The sequence below is a fragment of the Tachysurus fulvidraco genome, chromosome 14 (assembly GCF_022655615.1).
Source record: "Tachysurus fulvidraco isolate hzauxx_2018 chromosome 14, HZAU_PFXX_2.0, whole genome shotgun sequence".
NCBI classification, from domain to species: Eukaryota; Metazoa; Chordata; class Actinopteri; order Siluriformes; family Bagridae; genus Tachysurus; species Tachysurus fulvidraco.
The window spans coordinates 4,167,933-4,188,308 of NC_062531.1; the positions used below are offsets into that span (position 1 = coordinate 4,167,933).

At 43.3% G+C, this 20,376-nt stretch overlaps 1 protein-coding gene across 1 annotated transcript in view; it reads left to right on the forward strand.

The window, feature by feature from the left end:
* Positions 1–628: 628 nt before the first annotated feature.
* The window catches only part of elk1 (ETS transcription factor ELK1), a 21,680-nt gene continuing 1,932 nt past the window's right edge, over positions 629–20,376 (forward strand). The window contains exons 1-8 of the mRNA XM_027151320.2: positions 629–1,347; positions 11,823–12,031; positions 12,302–12,691; positions 13,248–13,403; positions 14,665–14,919; positions 15,006–15,138; positions 15,225–15,448; positions 18,609–18,710. Coding sequence (XP_027007121.1) covers positions 1,323–1,347; positions 11,823–12,031; positions 12,302–12,691; positions 13,248–13,403; positions 14,665–14,919; positions 15,006–15,138; positions 15,225–15,448; positions 18,609–18,710 — 1,494 coding nt within the window. The 5' untranslated portion in view covers positions 629–1,322. The remainder of the gene's footprint in view (positions 1,348–11,822; positions 12,032–12,301; positions 12,692–13,247; positions 13,404–14,664; positions 14,920–15,005; positions 15,139–15,224; positions 15,449–18,608; positions 18,711–20,376) is intronic.

The following is a 20,376-nucleotide window of genomic DNA, read 5'->3' on the forward strand; positions in this document are numbered from 1 at the left end:
CTGTCATTGGACAAAGTCTTGTTGATGGACAGAAGCCTGTCATTAGACAAAGTCCTGTTGATGGACAGAAGCCTGTCATTGGACAAAGTCCTGTTGATGGACAGAAGACTCTCATTGGACAAAGTCCTGTTGATGGACAGAAGCCTGTCATTAGACAAAGTCCTGTTGATGGACAGAAGCCTGTCATTAGACAAAGTCCTGTTGATGGACAGAAGCCTCTCATTGGACAAAGTCCTCTTGTCTTATTATTAAGGGCAGAAAAATGTTGGAATAATCTGCAATGGGTGTGACGGTCAAATGTCCACAAACTTTTGGCCATATAGTGAATCTAATCATTGTTGCTGGTAAATAGTCGGAAGTAAATATGAACTACAAACAATTAATTTATCAAGAGTGCAAAAGTACTGACACCCCTGCTGTTGCTACCTAGGCACAGGTATAGTGTGGGAAACAGGAATCCTGTCCTGTCCTTGCAAGGTTTGCTTATTTTTGTTGTCGTCCTCTCACGATTGACACATGCATAATACATTATTGTCATCCTTCTGCTTTTCATCTCTTCACTGTTTTTTTTTTAACCCTTCTTCTTTCACTGACGTCACGTGACGCAGGCGCCCCGTAGGGACTCCAATGAACAGAGAGAGAAAGAGAGACAGAGAGAGAGGAAAGTGAAAAGTTGAGCGCGTTTTAATACAGAACAGGAAGCAAAGGAAAGAAAAAGATAATAAATATATATATATATTTCTATTTATACATGTTTTCCTAATAAAGATCAGGGACGTCGGGTTAAACTTTAGGTCTCTTTAGTGGTGAGGTTTTATGTTATTACTGCTTTTAGTCATGGTGGGAAACGAGAGATGTTTGTTGTACTCGGGATGAAAGTTAACATTATTTCAGCACCAACGGGTTAGTAACAGAAGAAGAAGACGGTTGCTAACCGTTTAGCTAACCAGTTTAGCTTAAACTAATACATTTATTCGCTTCTTCACTTGTCGTATTTCTAATCCAGGTGTTTTAATATAGATATTAAAACCCTCCTCGTTTCCCCCCCACAGCGGATTCAAACAGCAGGGGGACATTAAACCAGCCTCCGAGTGCCTTAGCGGTGGATAGATAGTGGTGATAAGCAGCTAGCTTGTAGCTAACAACATTGCGGCGGCTAACATGGACGAAGAGGTGCATGTATGTGTTAGCATCATGGCAGCACTCTTATATAATCCTACAACCAAATCGCGCTCGCTTTCGTCCAGGAAAGCGACTTTCGGCTCGGTTTAAACGCAGATATGTGAGTTTGTGTGCTGAAATCAAACAGGATCAACGCGAACATGGATTCCAACCCTCTCATAAGTGGTGAGTTAATTCCGCTTTCCTCCTCGTTATGTGTTTAATCGGATGGGTTTTTTTTGTGCGTCCTGTAGTCAAGTCGACTTTAATAGATGACTGAGATGATGAATACACGCGGACTTGTGTCATGAGGGAGGGCTGAGATTTTGAGCTGACACAGAAAACAAGCGTCCAAGTTCACACCTCGGTGTCTGGGTCGTGTTTGATGTGCGTTTTGCGCATTAGTGGTTTGAGGGGTTTTGTTGGAAAAGCTTCCTGATTCGTTTGTATACACACTGGTTGCTTTTCGGACAAAATCCCCTTTAGCTACCTGTTGGACATGCAGTCAAAGTCAGGAGACCATGCGGCAATTTTGTGGACGTGGGATTCGAACTCACAACATTCTGATTGGTAGCCCAACACCTTAACCACTAGGTTACCACCATGTCATAGGATGGGATACCTTATCCTCTCAGAGCAACTCATTCACTCACACACACACACTCTCTCTCACACACACTCTCTCTCACACACACTCTCACACACACACGCACTCTCTCACACACACACACACACACACTCACACACACTCACTCACTCACTCACTCACACACACACACACACACACTTTAGAGTCGCTGATTTGTACTCCAGCATGACGAAGGAAACCGGAGAACTCGGAGGAAACCCACACAGACACACAGGGAGAATCTCTTCATTGAGAAACAACTTCCTTAATTGCCTCCCATATGCCGATACTTACCAGCTGGATTTTTTTTCAGCCGGAAAAGATTTCATCTGCAAATATAAAGGCTGTATTTGAAGAACGCATGTCTGCTGTCAAACCAGACCCTTATCTTTTTTGTGCTCTCGTTTTTGGCGGTTAATTGTGCCACAATCTTGAAACACTTTCATCTTGCTGGGAACAAATGTAGTTCTTCACCTGAGAGGAAAATGAATCTATCGTGTAAAAAGGTTTTTACATTTTTTTTAAATGATAATATCTGTTCTGTTAGTCGAGAGTTGTAAGCGTCACAGACGTCACGGACTAATGGGCTTCATCTCGCAGTTTGATAAAAGTATGTGCACTAAGGAGCCCAGATTTAAGGAAAAAAAAAAAAAAGTGAGGAATAATAGAGTGGACACTGCTTAAGTATGCTAAAGGCCAGAATCGTTTGGTTTGTTGGTTGTTTTCTAAATGATCCAGAAGGTAAAAACAGAATTTGTTGTATAGTCATTGATCATCTATATTATGCAAATTGTCATTTATTGCCTCCTTTTTTTTTTTGTTAGTCTGGTTCAATTTCCAGATCGTTTCATTCTCGAAACACATGGTGTTCACTTGGCTTCCTGCGGTCGTGTGGATTCAGACCGGTGTTCCTCTGAGACCCGAGCGAGACTAAACCTTGCTTCTTCTTTTTTTCTATTCACACCCGAGTGCGATGTAGCTAATAAAGTATCCATAACAGTTGAGTTTTTCTAGCAGGGGTATTTTGCGAATTGGACACGGTTTACTGTAGTTATTGTTGTGTTCTCTGTTGTGTAACATGCTTCAGCGTGTTCTCTACCTCACGTCACTCTGCAAACCGGAACATCAGGTCTCTCCACTTCGACAGACTGATAGTCTTCCCCAAATCTTATGAAATTACTATTGAAAAACACACGGCATCGCTGCAGGGATTTAAGTGCTGGACGTGTTTACAAAGACAGTCTGCTTAGTTAAGCAAGATCAGACAGGACGGGAATGCGAGAGAGCGCACTTCTGATAGAGAGGCTCCGTCTGTAGGCTCTTGACGTCTACCGCTTTACCGCTATTCAGATCGGACGCAGCGGTCAATGAGATGGATTAGCGTTTTATCCTGGTGAGGGTTACGGTAGATCCGGGGTCTATCATGGGAATACCATAAGCAGGGAATACGAACAGGGAACGTCGGTTCGCTCGCCTGTCACTTTATTTGCTTACTCTTAGATAGAACAGAATAGAAGCTTTTTATTTTGTCACATATACATTACAGGACAGTGAAATTCTTTCTTCACATATCCCTACTTTGGAGGTTGGTGTCCGATGATACCACACCCTGGAGCAGTGAGGGTTAAATGCCTTGCAAAACCCAACTGTGGCAGCTCTGGGGCTCGAACCCTGATCTTCTAATCAACAACCTTACTTACATGAGCCACAACTGCCCAGTTCAGCATGGTTCCACTTCATGTTTCCATAAGAATGGAGGAATTGTAGGAACCTGGAACGTCCCAGAGAGAACAAGCATGTCAGCAGCCCGAGCTCAGGGGTCGAACCACAGAATCTGGAGCTGCTCTTCTATCATTTTATAATGAAAAAATAACATCCACAGAAATGCCAGGACTCACCGTTTTCAAGCAGTACATGATTCTTATGTCATTCCTAGCCCAGAACATCACACTGCTTTCGCCAGCTCGCCTTTTTCCCATAGTGCATCACCGGGTGTTCTTTCTCCAACCACTTTCATTAGGTATAACCCCTATATACTTGGAACACCTCCCAAGACCTGTTGTCTGTTTAGGAGCAGCTTCTTCCCAGTCGTACTGAAATCACCGTCTGGCCCTTAACTTAAAGGTGATGAAGCTGCATAGAGTAAGAGCACGCTTGTGTCTTCATGTTAAGGGAGTGGAAGGAATAACTCAAGATGGCATGTGAGGGATAAGGGCCTCGCTCGAGGGCCCAGCAGTGGCAGCTTGGCGCTCAACAACCCAGAGCCTTAACTACTTGAGCCACTTTGGTCTTGTGTCAAAAGTCTTGGAAATCTCAGTGTTGTGTTTTTTCTTTTTTTCTTTTTTTTATAGTATGCTTAAATGATGATGATCTAAACTTATCCGTTATAAAATGACAGTCTTGCACTTGTTCATTTTTTAAGTGTCTTTTATTTATCTATCTTCTTACATCCCAGAGTCGACTCTTATGCAGCTCGATGCTGCAACTGGTGAGCTCAGATTTATTACCCCATAGCTTACTATCCTACACATCTGGTGCTGTTACAGCGTAGAGAATAAACATGTTGGCGTTCTCTTTGTCAGTAAACCGTGAGCTCGGTCTGATGCTGGCTTTTAGGGTTGGGCTTTCTTTTTTTTTTCTCTGGCAAGCCCTGATTTTATGCTAACGTTAATTCTGCATGCGTCTGGCCGCTCAGCCTGCTCGCTCTCAGGTGTTATAAATCGTGCCAGGCCTCGCCGCTGGAGAACTGAAGATAATTGGCTATTAAACATCAGAAAAGAAAAGGCCTCTCTCCATCCTCCTGAGGCCATCCTGCCTGACAAGTGAAAACAGATTTATACTGGCCTTCCTTCACCGCCCCTCTCTCTATCTGCTCTTTTATTCATCCCCCTTCCCTTCTGCAATAACAGGTGTGTGTGTGTGTGTGTGTGTGTGTGTGTGTGTGTGTGTGTGTGTGTGTGTGTGTGTGTGTGTGTGTGTGTGTGTGTGTGTGTGTGCATGCTTGTATTTATTAGACTGTAATAGCCTTGTGATAATGATCATGTACATAACATTCATTTATCCTTACAAAAATAAAGCTTTCTTTCTTTCTTTTTCTTTCCTTCATAACTTTTACTTACTCACACACTCAGCCAGTCACTAACACTTCTTAATCTTCTTACATCCCATGTCAGTAGTGTTCTCACTCGCACACTCACTCACAATCGCAGGGTTACTCACTCACTCACTCACAATCGCAGGGTTACTCACTCACTCACTCACTCACTCACTCGCACACTCACTCACTCACTCACTCACTCACTCACTCACTCACTCACTCACTCACTCACTCACTCACATTTTCACTCACACTCACTCACTCACTCACACACTCACATTCTCACTCACGCTCACTCACTCACTCACTCACTCACTCACTCACTCACATTCTCACTCATGCACACTCACTCACTCACTCACTCACTCACTCACATTTTCACTCACACTCACTCACTCACACACTCACATTCTCACTCACGCTCACTCACTCACTCACTCACTCACATTCTCACTCATGCACACTCACTCACTCACTCACTCAATCACTCACTCACTCATGCACACTCACTCACTCACTCACTCACATTTTCACTCACACTCACTCACTCACTCACACACTCACATTCTCACTCACGCTCACTCACTCACTCACTCACTCACTCACTCACTCACTCACTCACTCACTCACTCACATTCTCACTCATGCACACTCACTCACTCACTCACTCACATTTTCACTCACACTCACTCACTCACTCACACACTCACATTCTCACTCACTCACGCTCACTCACTCACTCACTCACTCACTCACTCACTCACTCACTCACTCACTCACTCACTCACATTCTCACTCATGCACACTCACTCACTCACTCACTCATGCACACTCACTCACTCACTCACTCATTCACTCACTCACTCGGACACTAACACACACACTCAGCCGCTCGCTCGCTCGCTCACTCACTCACTCATTCACTCACACACACACGTATGGTCACACTGTCACTCCTCAGTCACTCACTCACTCCCTCGTGCACACACACACTCACTCACTCACATTCTCACTCATGCACACTCACTCACTCACTCATTCACTCTGTTACTAACACTCGGTCACTCACTCACTCGTCACTAACACTCACTCACTCACTCACTCACTCCCTCATTCACTCCTCAGTCGCTCACTAGCACACTCGCTCCCTCATGCACACACACACACACTCACTCACACACTCAGGTCCTGTAGTGTAATAGAGTAAACATTATCGGATGTCATGACATTGTTTTATGCTGTAGTGAAGATGAAATTGCAATATTGCACAAACCAAATTAGCAATTAAGTCTATTTACTTATCTTGAAAACGTAATATTGCAGTGAAGAATCTGCAGTGTGTTTATCAGGAAGCCAGTGTTTGTGTCTTTTACTTCCAAACGCTCATCGATCATCTCATGAGATCCAAAAGCTGTTAAAGTTTTTGTCGTGTGGAGATGGTTTGAGCCAATCTGTAAGGCTTTGTAGACTTTTCTGACCCTGAAGGTCACAGTCTGATGTGTGTATTCTATTCAAAGCGACAGACGTAGACATGGGAACTTTTTCTCCCAGCAAATGTCTAGTTTCTGTAATTGTGTGAAATTTTGTCCTAAGGGCAGCTCAGGTATGTTTTATATCATATCTTTTCAGGCGTTTCTTGAAATTGCCCTAAATTCACTGTGAACTGTTCATTGATTTACACGTCTTTATAAAAGTGACTCTTGACCTCAGCAGGCCGGCCTCAACCAGTCCAGTTAGACTTGATGTAACCGCTAACGTCATGAAGTCAGTGAACTGGCAGGTTGCATTGAACAGGTATAACATTTGAACTTCCACTATGCCAAACTGGCTGTAATCCAGTGTCTTTTACACAAGCCACAGAAACATTTTAATTCTGCAATAAACCCTCAGTGTCTTTAGTTTACTTTGGAAGATTCAGGGTAAAAATTGTGCAGTCTCCTGATCATGACCTGCTTGTTTTCATTCAGTCATCAGAGTCAGACTGTCATGTGTTCATGTTAATAGTAAAGATATCTTATTAGAGGGAGAGAGGGGTTGGAGGAAGGGAGAGGGGGGGAGAGGATGGGGGATGGTGAAAGGGTTGGGGGGGTTGGAGAGGGGCGGGCAAGGGGTGAGGGAGGGAGAGAGGGGATGGTGAAAGGGTTAGGGGGGAGGGGTTGGAGAGGGGTGTGGAAGGGGTGAGGGAGGGAGAGAGGGGACGAGGGGAAGGGGTGAGGGAGGGAGAGAGGGGACGAGGGGAAGGGGTGCGGGAGGGGGAGAGCGGACGAGGGGAAGGGGTGCGGGAGGGGGAGAGCGGACGAGGGGAAGGTTGTGTGAAAAGGGGAGAGAGGGGACGCGGGAAGGAGGTAGATAGTTGGAAGCAAGGGAAGTGTGAGGGTAGTGATAGAGTTAAATTTGTTAGGTATGGAGAGATGGTACGATTGAAGGGTTGATTTATTATATATTTTACTATTTTAATTTTTTAGTTCTTGATATAGTTGGGACACTTTAATTATTTATTTAATTTAATATTTTACTCTTTTAAGTATTTTTATTTATATATTGTACTATTTAATTTTTAATTATATAAACATTAGACGATTTAAGTTTGTATTATGAGAGATGTACTTTTAATTTTTTACTAATTTATATATTTTACTACATTTAATTTTTTATATTTCAATTTTAGATATTTCCCTTTTTTATATTATTTATATATTTTACTAAATTTTTACTAAATATTTTATCTTTCCTTTTTTATTTTTTATTATTTTTCCCTTTTAATTTTTTATTTATTTATATATTTTACTATTTTAATTTTTTATTTATTTCTATATTTTACTCAATTTTACTTTTTTCATTTCTTTTTACTATTTTAAGTTTTTATTTATTTATATTTTTCTATTTTCTCTTTTATTTTTTTCTTTATGTTACTATTTACCATTTTAAATTGGTCTTTATTTTTCTATTTTAATCTTTTACCGATTTTGTTTCTTGCTTTTGGAAGGGGTGCGGGAGGGGGAGCGGACTGGGGAGTTCTTTTTACGGACATCTTCGCATCTACGCTAAATGTCCACCAGTATTTCACTTTTCTGCCAACGAGCTTCAGGATCTTGAAGGCTTCACTCTGATTGGTGATGTTTCTCCTTGCTTTGGTTTCAAGCAGGAAAGCAAAAAACTAAAGGTCATAAAACAGAGAAAGATAAAAATCACTTCAGATGAAAGAAGCCTGACTTTATTTTGAAGTCAAATTTATTTGATGTTATTTTCTGATCATTTATATGGGAAAAGATCTAAGAGCAATAATACTAGTACAAAAAAAAAAACACTGTCATTCTCTGTTATCCAGAGAATATCAGCTAAAGGAAGACTTAAAGAAATAAGACAGTTAAAAGCAGCAGTGCAGCGTCTCCCCTCTTTGCTGTAGGGCCCTAACAGCCTGTAGGATTAATAGTAACGAGTGTTAAATTAGTCTTCCTCGGTGCTGCAGAAGTCGCCGTGATTGTGTTTGCAGTCATTTCAGCCGCCGCTGATGTGAGGAGCTCAGGAGATTTTACACACACTCTTTATTCCATAGTTACCGCTGCTGAAAAAGCTTTTACCATGGCGATGGTTTCTAAGGTGTTCAGTACCACTTGCGTAATTAGACGGAGGGAAGGATGAATGGAAATAAGGTTAATTCGCAGCCTCAAAAAACGCTCTTATCGGCTTCGTGACGCACGCCGTCGGCTCTCAGACACTCGACTCGCTTCTCCTGCTAGGAGTCTAACAAGAACCCCAGCTTTATTTATCTGTTCACAAAATCCACTGCAAGATCAGACGTAGGCACAGATCTTCAGCTTGGTTTTATTTATTTGTTGTTTCATTTTAGCATGGAAATAAAATCAGAAATAAATTAAACATCTAATTCATTCATTCATTCATTCATTCATTCATTCATTTTCTACAACTTATCCGAACTTTTCGGGTCACGAGGAGCCTGTGCCTATCTCAGGCGTCATCGTGCATCAAGGCAGGATACACCCTGGACAGAGTGCCAACCCATCGCAGAGCACACACACTCTCTCATTCACTCACACACTATGGACAATTTTCCAGAGATGCCAATCAACCTACCATGCATGTCTTTGGACCAGGGGAGGAAACCGGAGTACCCGGAGGAATCCCCTGAGGCACGGAGAGAACATGCAAACTCCACACACACGAGGTGGAGGCGGGAATCGAACCCCCAACCCTGGAGGTGTGAGGCGAACGTGCTAACCACTAAGCCACCGTGCCCAATAAATAAATAAATAAACAAACAAACAAATAATTTATATTTTATATATATATATATATTTGTTAATTTATATATATTTTTTATTAAATTAAAACTTTTAATTTTCTTACTTTTATGGTAAGCTTGTCAACATTTAACGTAGCTATAAACAGATAAAGTATAATTTATTCTATAACGCAGGGGCGGCCGAGCCGCAGCTCCCGAGTCGCATGCGGCTCTTTGCACGGTTTCATGCTGCTCTTACGTTCATCCCGAAGTTTGTATTTGTGTCTTTTTATTGTGCGTGTTCGCTTCGCTTGAGTTCAATACGGTATTTTCGTCAAACGCGCATGTGAGTGGGATGAAAATAACCTCAAAGTTTCCCAGTAGGCACAAGATCGTTTGAGTAAACAATTTGTGTCAAGTTCGCTCTCAAAATGGCAGGGGAAAAAAAGGTGATGATGATGCGGTAACACAGTAAAATATGTGGCTCTTGGTCTGTGACTGGTTGGCCACTCCTAATATAATGCATAAAATATATTTTTGTGGTACTAAATATATTCAGTTTCATCTCATCCCACCATTGCACACTTTGGAGACATCACATGCATCATATAAACTATTTTTAAAAATTTTTTTATAAATAACTTTAAATAGCAGGGGGCACGGTGGCTTAGTGGGTAGCACGTTCGCCTCACACCTCCAGGGTCGGGGTTCGATTCCCGCCTCCGCCTTGTGTGTGCGGAGTTTGCATGTTCTCCCCGTGCCTCGGGGGTTTCCTCCGGGTACTCCGGTTTCCTCCCCCGGTCCAAAGACATGCATGGTAGGTTGATTGGCATCTCTGGAAAATTGTCCGTAGTGTGTGAATGTGAGTGAATGAGAGTGTGTGTGTGTGCCCTGTGATGGGTTGGCACTCCGTCCAGGGTGTATCCTGCCTTGATGCCCGATGACGCCTGGGATAGGCACAGGCTCCCCGTGACCCGAGTAGTTCGGATAAAGCGGTAGAAAATGAATGAATGAATGAATGAACTTTAAATAGCTTTATTAGTTTCAAACTCTCCATCACGTGTAATAATTATTATTGTGTTGGAATTTATTATTAATTTTTTTTGTGTGGAAATTTTTGCTTTCAAGTAATTTATTTTATCAGGCAAAAATTTGTCTTCTTTTTTTCTTTCTTTCCTTTTTTTATTATTTTTTTTTCAATATAAACTCTTCCATTTTGCAGGCAGTAAAGATCAGTAAACTGATCAACTGATGGAAGAGTTTATATTGAAAATTAAATTAAATAAATAAATAAAGAGAAAAAAAGATGATGACAAATTTTTGCTTTCAAGTAATTTATTTTAGCAGACAAAAATTTCTTCTTTTTTTAAAAAAATATAAACTCTTCCATTTTGCAGGCAGTTAGTCAGTAAACTGATCACATGTTAAAGCTTTCCCTTGATCTGGGATCGACTCCAGATCTCCTACATCACAAAAGAAAAGGCTCTGCCGCCGTATAAAAGAACTTTAATACGCTCAGCTCTGCGTTATAGCTCTCTTATCTCTGACTCCGTCTCACTCGCCCTCGTACGCTTCTGATCTGAGGTCACGTGGTCATGTGCTTGTGATATCAGAATAGAAAGAAGGTCACGACAGAAACGTTCCCGGATTGTGGGCCGATGAAAACGTTCACACTTTTGAAGGTGGTGTGTTTTATTCTGCTAACCTGCTTATCCACTGAACGAATAATAAAACACAAATGATCTGGGACTTTTGTCCACATCGATCAAGCTCAGGTAACGTAGCATGTGTTTAGGCAGATTAAAGAATCCGTTTGTCATTTTCAAACCCAGACTTGCTTGTAGTTGATATGAAAACACTTCCCCTATGTGGCCTGACCCTTTATTTGAATTTACACGTGCCTCACTTTTAATCAATCAATCAATTAATAAATTTTTTTACTTATCTGTCTGTCTGTCTGTCTGTCTGTCTGTCTGTCTGTCTGTCTGTCTGTCTGTCTGTCTGTCTGTCTGTCTTTATTTATTTATTTATTTATTTATTTATTTGTTGCAAGCTAATTTCTGGGTCAGAACATTTAAAATCGAGTCGTCAGGATAATAGAAAGACAACCGTGTCTCTAATACTAATATAATCTCGAATATACATTTAAAATAGATATTTCTTTGTTACACATTACACACTGCACCTTTAATTTTTTCAGGGTCAGCACTGATTGTAATGTCTGCTTTTAACTCAGGAGACTTATTCTTAAAATCTCAGTTCAGCCGTTATGATACGCTTGTAGCTTCATTTTATTTTAATAAGCTTGGTGTGAAGCAAGTGTGGTGATGGTGTACTGGAGCTGCACTTCAGTGCCTCAGTGCCTCAGTCAGTCCCTCATCGGTGGTGCTTCTTTTTATTGCTTGGAACAAAGAAGGAATTGGAAGTTAAGTCTGTTAGTTTCTCTCAGTTTCTCCAACTGTCTGTAAACTGGTTTAGAAAGGACATTATTTACATTGACATTATTTCCTGTCCAAACGAGGATGAGATTCCTCTCGAAGTTGCTTCCTCACATCAGCTCAGGGAGTTTTTTCCTTGCAACCGTCACCTCCACTTAATTTTAAACTTCAAGCTTAACCCTTTTTTTCTATTTCTGTACTTCTGTAAGCCTGCATTGAGACGATGTCAGTTTACACGTATATTGTTATGTGCAGCCATGGACCCGTCCATCACGCTGTGGCAGTTTCTGCTTCATCTCCTGGATGACCAGAATCAGCGACACCTGATCTCCTGGACGTCCAACGACGGCGAGTTTAAGCTGCTGGATGCCGAGGAGGTGGCGCGGCTCTGGGGGCTGCGCAAGAACAAAACCAACATGAACTACGACAAGCTGAGCCGCGCGCTGCGCTACTACTACGACAAGGTGACAGCGAGAGACGCGTCTGTGTGTGTTTATTACGGATGCTATTATTTCTGATCAGTTCGTTGTAATCGGAAACTACAGTATAATCGGAAATGTAGAGGAGGCGGGGCTTGCAACCTGGTATGATCGAGCGCTGTATTTAGAAACGAATCGATGTTTAGTGAAGCAGCAGCCACCACCGATTCTGTTCATCTGCAGTAAAAGGGGTTCTTTTATATACGCTGTATGAAATAGATTGCCTTGACTAATCAGCTCGGACTTTCTCAACAGAACATCATAAAGAAAGTAAGCGGTCAGAAGTTCGTCTACAAGTTCGTGACCTTCCCTGACCCTAACTCTGCCGACGGCCTCAGAAGCCCCGAAGACGCCCAGCGGCTCGTCGGCGGAGAGAAAACCGAGGCGTCTGTCCAATGTAAAGCAGCGGGGGGCGTCGGTGCCGCCGTGGCCTCCCTGTCCAAGAGCCTACACCAGTCTCAGCGCTCGTCTCCGAGCTCGGTGCAGCGCAGCTCCCGCAACGACTACATGAAGTCTGGGCTTTACTCCACCTTCACCATCCAGTCCTTGCAGACGCCCTGCAAGAGCTCCAGCAAAGCTGTGAAAACTGAGCTGTCTGTGGAGAACACGCCCAAACTCGGCAGCAGCGAGCGGCTGCTACAAGAGGCGAGTTTTATTTCTGTTTATATTTACAGCGTTCGGTGAGACTGCTACTGCCGTTATAAAGAGCAACTTACAGAAGTGACTTAGTGAATACATTTATACTGGATCAGTAGGTCATGGATTAACATTATCATCAGTCTAAAAAGTTTGGGAGGTCATAAAGCAAACAGAGATGTAGGTCTTTAGACGTTTTTCATCAACAACGTTGCTCTGTCTTGTCAATCAACCACGGTGCAACTGTTTTGAGCGCCTTCGAATGAGTGAATTTTGAAGGTGGCCATTTGTTCAGCACTCAGCACTTCCTTGAGCCATTTTTAGCAGGAAACTAAATCCCACCTTGATTTAATGAGATTTCCAGAGAAAAATATTGCCGCTCGATTGCAGTCACATTACAAGCTTTATTGCACAATTCTGAATTATTTCTTCAGACGGCGTGGATTGTGTTGGGGATATTTTATTCGGTGCATTAACCATTTTTTCAGAATTGTAACCGTGTATCAATAAAAAAGATACAGAAATGAACGTTTTTGCGATGCTTACCTTGTTTTACGTGGTCTAGATGCTAGTGTGTCAGACAGAAGCTCAACAGGCCGCAGCGGTCGCTCCGTCTACAGCCGACAGCACCGCGCTGCAGGTGATCGTGACGCAACCCTCACCCTGCGCCACTCCCGCCCTCAGCCCACAGACGCCCTCTGCCTCTGCTGCTGCCCCTACGGTAGGTCACTCACCGTGAATTAGGCTCAAACCATCAGCTTTTCAGATCATTGCATCCTCTTCCATAGTTTTTCTAGAATTTTCTTACGGCGGTACCGTGACGCACGCTTAACCGTACAGACAGACAATTTAAAAATAATCCCACGATATATTATTATGTCTGTACTATGTTTCTGGAACTCGAGACTTCCTTTGTGGGTGATTTATTGAGCGTAATTGTCCTGCTTTGTTTTCCTCTGAGCAGGTGCAAAAAATATGGCATAAAGAAAATTACATTTTAATTTCAAGCAATGGTTTATTAGGCTTTGCTTACACCCGTTATAATTTAGTCCCACTGAGTAAACATGTTTATTGTGCCTGCTGTTATCAGCTAATTTGGCAGGCACAGTGTTGTTGTATCAATCACTGTGTGTGTGTGTGTATGTGTGTGTGTGTGTGTCAGTCTTATTGTCATGCTGTGTAGGACCAGGACCCGTTAAGCCTTGAATACAACTTGCACGACTCTAGTAAGGATTACGATCAGCCCGAGCGCGATTTCCGGGTGATTTTTTTGTTGTGACGTTACACCCAGTTCGTAAAATAAATCAAACCCGGCACCTTTTATTAACACGAGTTCCTAACACAAGTCCTAACCTGTGAGTAGGTGACGGTAAAACAAACAGAGGTGCCACAGCTCGTGGGTGCTTTCTGAGAGAATCACAAAGAAAAGAGGAAAATAAAGAGCTTCGGTTTTCCCTCTGCAGCTCCCCACGTTTCTTCTGATGGGTCTGGTCTGTGTTTCGGCTGATACGCTTCTGCTCACGCAGACTGACCTCACACTTCATCAGGAGCCAAATAAATCCTGCTCCTTGTGCCAGCTTCTTGTTTTCTGTTTTTTTTTGGCCTGACCAGCGCTCGGTGTGTGAAAAAGGCTTCAGTCAGTTTTACTGTAGTATATTTTAATCCCTTTAATAGCCAAAAAGCTAAAAATATAAAGCTTCTCTTTGTTGACTTTCAAAAACCAAGATAGAAAAACGGAGCGTTCGGCTTGACCAGTTCAGACATTATTACAGTTAGGACAATAACTACCATTTTTTTAAAGCCTGGTCTAGAAGTTACCATGGCAACCTTAAGACAGGAATTTGCAGATAAGTCGAGTCTTTGTCTAAAACTGTCTCCGTTGTGTCTCCATCTTTCCAGATTACTAAAGATACAGATATGATCTGAATGCGTTATTCTCCCCCCCTCCGATGCTTAACGCGCCTCTTTTACATGTTCTGCAGGACGGCCAGCCGCAGAAGAACCAGGCTCTCAGCGATCCCCCTCAGATCTACCTGACGAGCATGCCCGACCCCGGCTCGCTGACGTCACTGATCCAGGTAGCCGGTAGTGAATGTGTGGTCGGTTCCCAGCAGGGTCACCCTGTGTTTGTGGTCATAAAGCCTCAACCTGTAATGGAATCCAAAGATCAACCGAGCATCTCTCCTGGAGAGGATCTGCTCGAAATCGTGGACCTGGACGTCAAACCCGAAGCGGAGGTGAAGATCTCTCTTAAGAATACTCTGAGCTTATAGAACGGCCTACACAGTCTAACAATCAACGTGCCCTTGCTCTTCTGTCCTAGATGATCCCTGTGTCCACTCCAGTGGTTACGGAGGCTCCGGTGCCCGTCGATGCCTCTCCACCCTCCTGCCCCGAGCCTGCGGTTCAGCCGGGGGTAGAATCTGAGCAGAAGGATGAAGAATCTCATCCACCTGGTACATCACAGCTCAGACCCACAGATCTCTGGTTATTATGATTTTTTATTTATTATTAATCTTCTTTTCTTATGGACGTGTTTCAGTGGAGGACACGAGCTCCAGCGAAGCAACACAGCAACCAGCCTCCACTCAGGAAGCGCAGCCGCCCAAATCCAAGAAGCCTCGAGTGCTAGAGCTTCCCTCGTCTCCTACTTCGCTCCCTCCGGGTCTCTCTCTGGATAAAGTCAGCGCAGCGGTGAACAGTTTGCTGGCTCCGAGCAGCACCACAAACACCCTCACACCCACCGTCATCACCTCTCACGCCTTGGTCAGTGCATCACACGCTCTTGTGTGTCTTTGTGTTTCAGATACGGAGACAGTTAAAGAACGGGGGGCATAGAAGCCTTTATTATCGCCACATGTACATTACAGCTCAGTGGAATTCTTTTCTTCACATACCCCAACTGAGGAGGTTGGGGTCAGAGTGCAGGGGCAGCTATGATACAGCACCCCTGGAGCAGGGAGGGTTGAGGGCCTTGCTCAATGGCCAACAGTGGCAGCTTGGCTGTGCGGGGCCTTGAACCCCAATCCTCCGATCAACAATCCAGAGAATTAACCAGTTGACCCTTAAAGGTTTTCTCGTTCGCTTAATACTCCTGTGTTGAGGTCACATCTTGATCTCTTAGGTCCTTTTTACACCCGGTCACTTCATGTGTTGTCTCTGATCTGACAGCTATCTGATTTGTTAAAACTGTTCCATTTACACTAGGCCACATAAACGCGTCTCGGCGAATCAGATATCGATCCGATCTTTCTACTCCCGCCCAAAATGCTAATATATTTGACCTCATTTCTGGGGTAATTGAAATGGAACACGCTTTGGTGTACGCGGTTGCTAGAAAACAGCATTTACTGTTTGCTGCATTTTCGCTGACGGCAGCAGCGCATTTTAAGACCCAACGAGACGCCTGGGTGAAAGATCGGAGCCGGCGCTGGTGGGAAAACATTATTGGTTTCTGGCGCGATGCACGACTCGTGAGTCACCCGCGAGTGACGTTCTTCCGTTTGGGAGGAGTATAGCGCTGACGTATGTGGCTCGAACAACCACATGCATTTACACCTGTCCAGTTTCGTCTGAAACGCGTCCCAGACCACCTCCTGAAGGGGTGCGAACCATCGGATTTATATCCGTCTATAAACGTTTCGGAGGGCATTTAGACCTGGTCTTTTTACCATCGGATAGATATCTGATCACAGAAAACACATGAAGTCACCAGGTGTAAAAACCCCCCTTATATTTGATCATTAATTCTTACTTTCCAGGTTATTTGTACAAGTTAAGAGAAAAAAAATCACTTTGCAGCTTTTTTTCTCTCCCTTTATCCGTGTTTTTTTTTTTTTTTTTAATTATTTTTTTTTTTTTATCCGTGTTCAGCTTTTTATCCGTCGATTGTGTCGTGTGTTGCTTCAGGCTGATTTTTAATTATACATTGACACACATTCCTCGGTTAATTAAACATAATGGACATTAATTATCAGGTTTAATTATAATTAGTTAATGGGCTGGCGTTCTTTGTTTTTTTAATGGCTTTTTAACGGAGCTCGGCGTTCGTGTGTTTTAATGATCTGCACGAACAGAGCATGTTTTGGAAATGCTTTCATTTCTGTGTTTAGCCGCATGCCGGTGTCGGGTGTTTGTTTTTTAAATAATTTATGAAGGCCTGAATTGGCTGAACGCACGTGTTAAAGAAATGAAGAGTGGATCGTTTGGTTGCGTGGTGTTCAGCAAGTTGTGCTGCATGTTTGGAGCAGCAGATTCACTGTAATCCTCTGCATCCTCCTTCAGTGACGTACGAGTTCACAGTTACAGCAGCCACCCACGAGGCAGACCCAGGGAAAGAACACCGGGGGCGGCGCTGACACGGCACACAGTCAAGGAATTATTCACTAGAAAAACTCTGCAGCTCTATTTCTGTTTAAAGCAAGATTGCTGTAGAAGGCGGCGGATTTCTGAAAATAGTCTGAGTGGGCAGTAAATTAGGAGAACTCTGTGCAACATGACCATGATATAAAGCCTGTTTTGTCTGGGACCTGTGTGTGTGTGTGTGTGTGTGTGTGTGTGTCACTCTGAGTGTGTTTCTGAGTGTCTCTGTGTGTGTCTGTCTGTGTGGTAGTGTGTCTGTGTGTGTGTGTGTCTGAATGTGTGTGTGTTAATGAAGTTGTTTCTCAATGAAGAGATTCTCCCTGTGTGTTAGAGTGTGTGTTAGAGTGTGTGTTAGAGTGTGTGTTAGAGTGTGTGTTAGAGTGTGTGTTAGTGTGTGTGTTAGTGTGTGTGTTAGTGTGTGTGTTAGTGTGTGTGTGTGTGTGAGAGTGTGACTGTCTCTACGTGTGTGTCTCTAGGTGTGTGTCTGAGTGTGTGTGTGTGAGTGACTGTCTCTACGTGTGTGTCTCTACGTGTGTGTCTGAGTGTGTGTCTGAGTGTGTGTGTGTGTGAGTGACTGTCTCTACGTGTGTGTCTCTAGGTGTGCGTCTGAGTGTGTGCGTCTGAGTGTGTGTGTGTGTGTGTGTGTGTGTGTGTGTGACTGTCTCTACGTGTGTGTCTCTAGGTGTGTGTCTGAGTGTGTGTGTGTGTGTGTGTGACTGTCTCTACGTGTATCTCTCTAGGTGTGTGTCTGAGTGTGTGTGTGAGTGTGTGTGACTGTCTCTACGTGTGTGTCTCTAGGTGTGTGTCTGAGTGTGAGTGTGAGTGTGTGTGAGACTGTCTCTACGTGTGTGTCTCTAGGTGTGTGTCTGAGTGTGTGTGTCTGAGTGTGCGTGACTGTCTCTACGTGTATCTCTCTAGGTGTGTGAGTTTGTGTTTCGAGTGTATTTTGTGTTTTTCTGTGTGGGTGATGGTTATCTCTGTGTTTTGTCTCATGCTGTGTGTGGGTGTGTGCGCGCGCGTGTGTGTGTGCGCGCATGTGTGTGACCGCATGGCAAATACACTATTAATCTGTAAGCTGATCTGAGCGTCTGAGATTTAATAGCACTGGTTTAACTACAGAGTTTCTGTCAGCTGACTTTATAATTCTCCATTATTTTTTAACGGACCTGTTAAACTCCAACTCAGACACTGTTTATCATTCACACATGATCCCTGCCCTTACAGCATAATCACAGATACATTAGACTTCAAAATGCTCCATTTCTCTGTGTGTGTGTGTGTGTGTGTGTGTGTGTGTGTGTGTGTGTGTGTTCTGCCTAATTTTCACCAAAACAACCACAAAGTCCTGGGTGTGTCCATCGTAAACCGACACCGTTACAGGTGACCGACGTTAAAAAGAAATAAGACACTAGCTGAACAGCATTATTCATCTTTAACCCATTTAGACGTGCAGCTCCGGCCTTTTCTACAACCTCCAGCATGCAGTAGATTTGCTCTATAAAGGGAAAAACGTCTGATTTTGATTATTCACTGAATTGTATTTTTATTTCTTTCTCTCTTACAGACTCCGGTGTTGTTGACGCCGAGTCCCCTCCCTTCCACCATCCACTTCTGGAGCACGCTGAGTCCCATCGCCCCACGCAGTCCTGCCAAGCTCTCCTTCCAGGTGAGAATTCCCCTCCTGTCTTCCGCTTTCACACCTTTTCCAGCTTCACAGCACGGTCACATAAAACCATCTGCTACCTCTCGGCTTCCTGCTTTATTATGAGCCTGAATCACTGCACTCGTCACAACCAGCCTGCAGACCCTGACATAAAAACATGGATTTTTCCTGTGTGATTTATGAGCTGACATTTTATTTTAGGTATTTAAATAGCCCTGACTTGCCTTGGACTCGAGCTTTGTGTTATTTTCCATACTCAAGCTTGAATATTCATGTAAATCTCATAAAGATTTACTTGCATTGGAAAGAGCTTTTGGAGAAGAACACAGCTCCCTCTGTTGGTGCTAAAAGGTACTGGATATTGAGTACATCAGAGTGATGCGGTCCTGAGCCAGGAATTTTCCTGAACCCTTTTACATACATGGACTTATGAGATATTTTTAAGTCAGTATAAACATTATATTCTGGCTGTTATAAAAGTGTCAGGACTCTTCACATTCACCTTCACATTTTAGCACTCGGGGCATCTCAGAGAGCAGATATGGGTTTGATATCACCATTTACTTTAAACATCTGTGTGATATCTCGTACCGCAGCATGGCTGAATTCTCCAGTCTGATTGGTCCGAATCAGTGTGTGTTGTTTTCAAACGACTTCACGACTCTGTCAATAGTTCCCGCTTTTTAGGTGAATGGTTTGTCGCTCTTTTAATACGTTACTGTTTCTATAGTACGATATAGTTCTATCTATCCTAGAGAAAGTTAATAAACAAGAGGAAATTAATAATCGGGGGGAGTTTTTTTAGACGTTTGTAGAGACGAATTCTTGGGTTTTAGGAGTTTATACTTTCCAGTTTTTCTGGAAATTTACAAGAGAGAGAGCGAGAAAGAGAGAGTGAGTGAGAGAGAGATGCAGGTGAGGAAATGCGTTTATCGCAGCTACAGCTTAAGTGAGAATAAGAGCTAACTTGTCTCGCGGATGTCCCGCAGCTTTAAATCTAATTATAAACCGGTGAAATATGTGACTTGTTCATTAATAAAATGAACTGTTATTGTTGTGACATAGCAGTGGTCAAGTGGACAAATACAATAACACACTCCAGACCGTACACAGCACAATAACACACTCCAGACCGTACACAGCACAATAACACACTCCAGACCGTACACAGCACAGTAACACACTCCAGACCGTACACAGTACAATAACACACCACAGACCGTACACAGTACAATAACACACCACAGACCGTACACAGCACAATAACACACTCCAGACCGTACACAGCACAATAACACACTCCAGACCGTACACAGCACAATAACACACTCCAGACCGTACACAGCACAATAACACACTCCAGACCGTACACAGCACAATAACACACTCCAGACCGTACACAGCACAATAACACACTCCAGACCGTACACAGCACAATAACACACCACAGACCGTACACAGCACAATAACACACCACAGACCGTACACAGCACAATAACACACTCCAGACCGTACACAGCACAATAACACACTCCAGACCGTACACAGTACAATAACACACTCCAGACCGTACACAGCACAATAACACACTCCAGACCGTACACAGCACAGTAACACACCACAGACCGTACACAGCACAGTAACACACTCCAGACCGTACACAGTACAA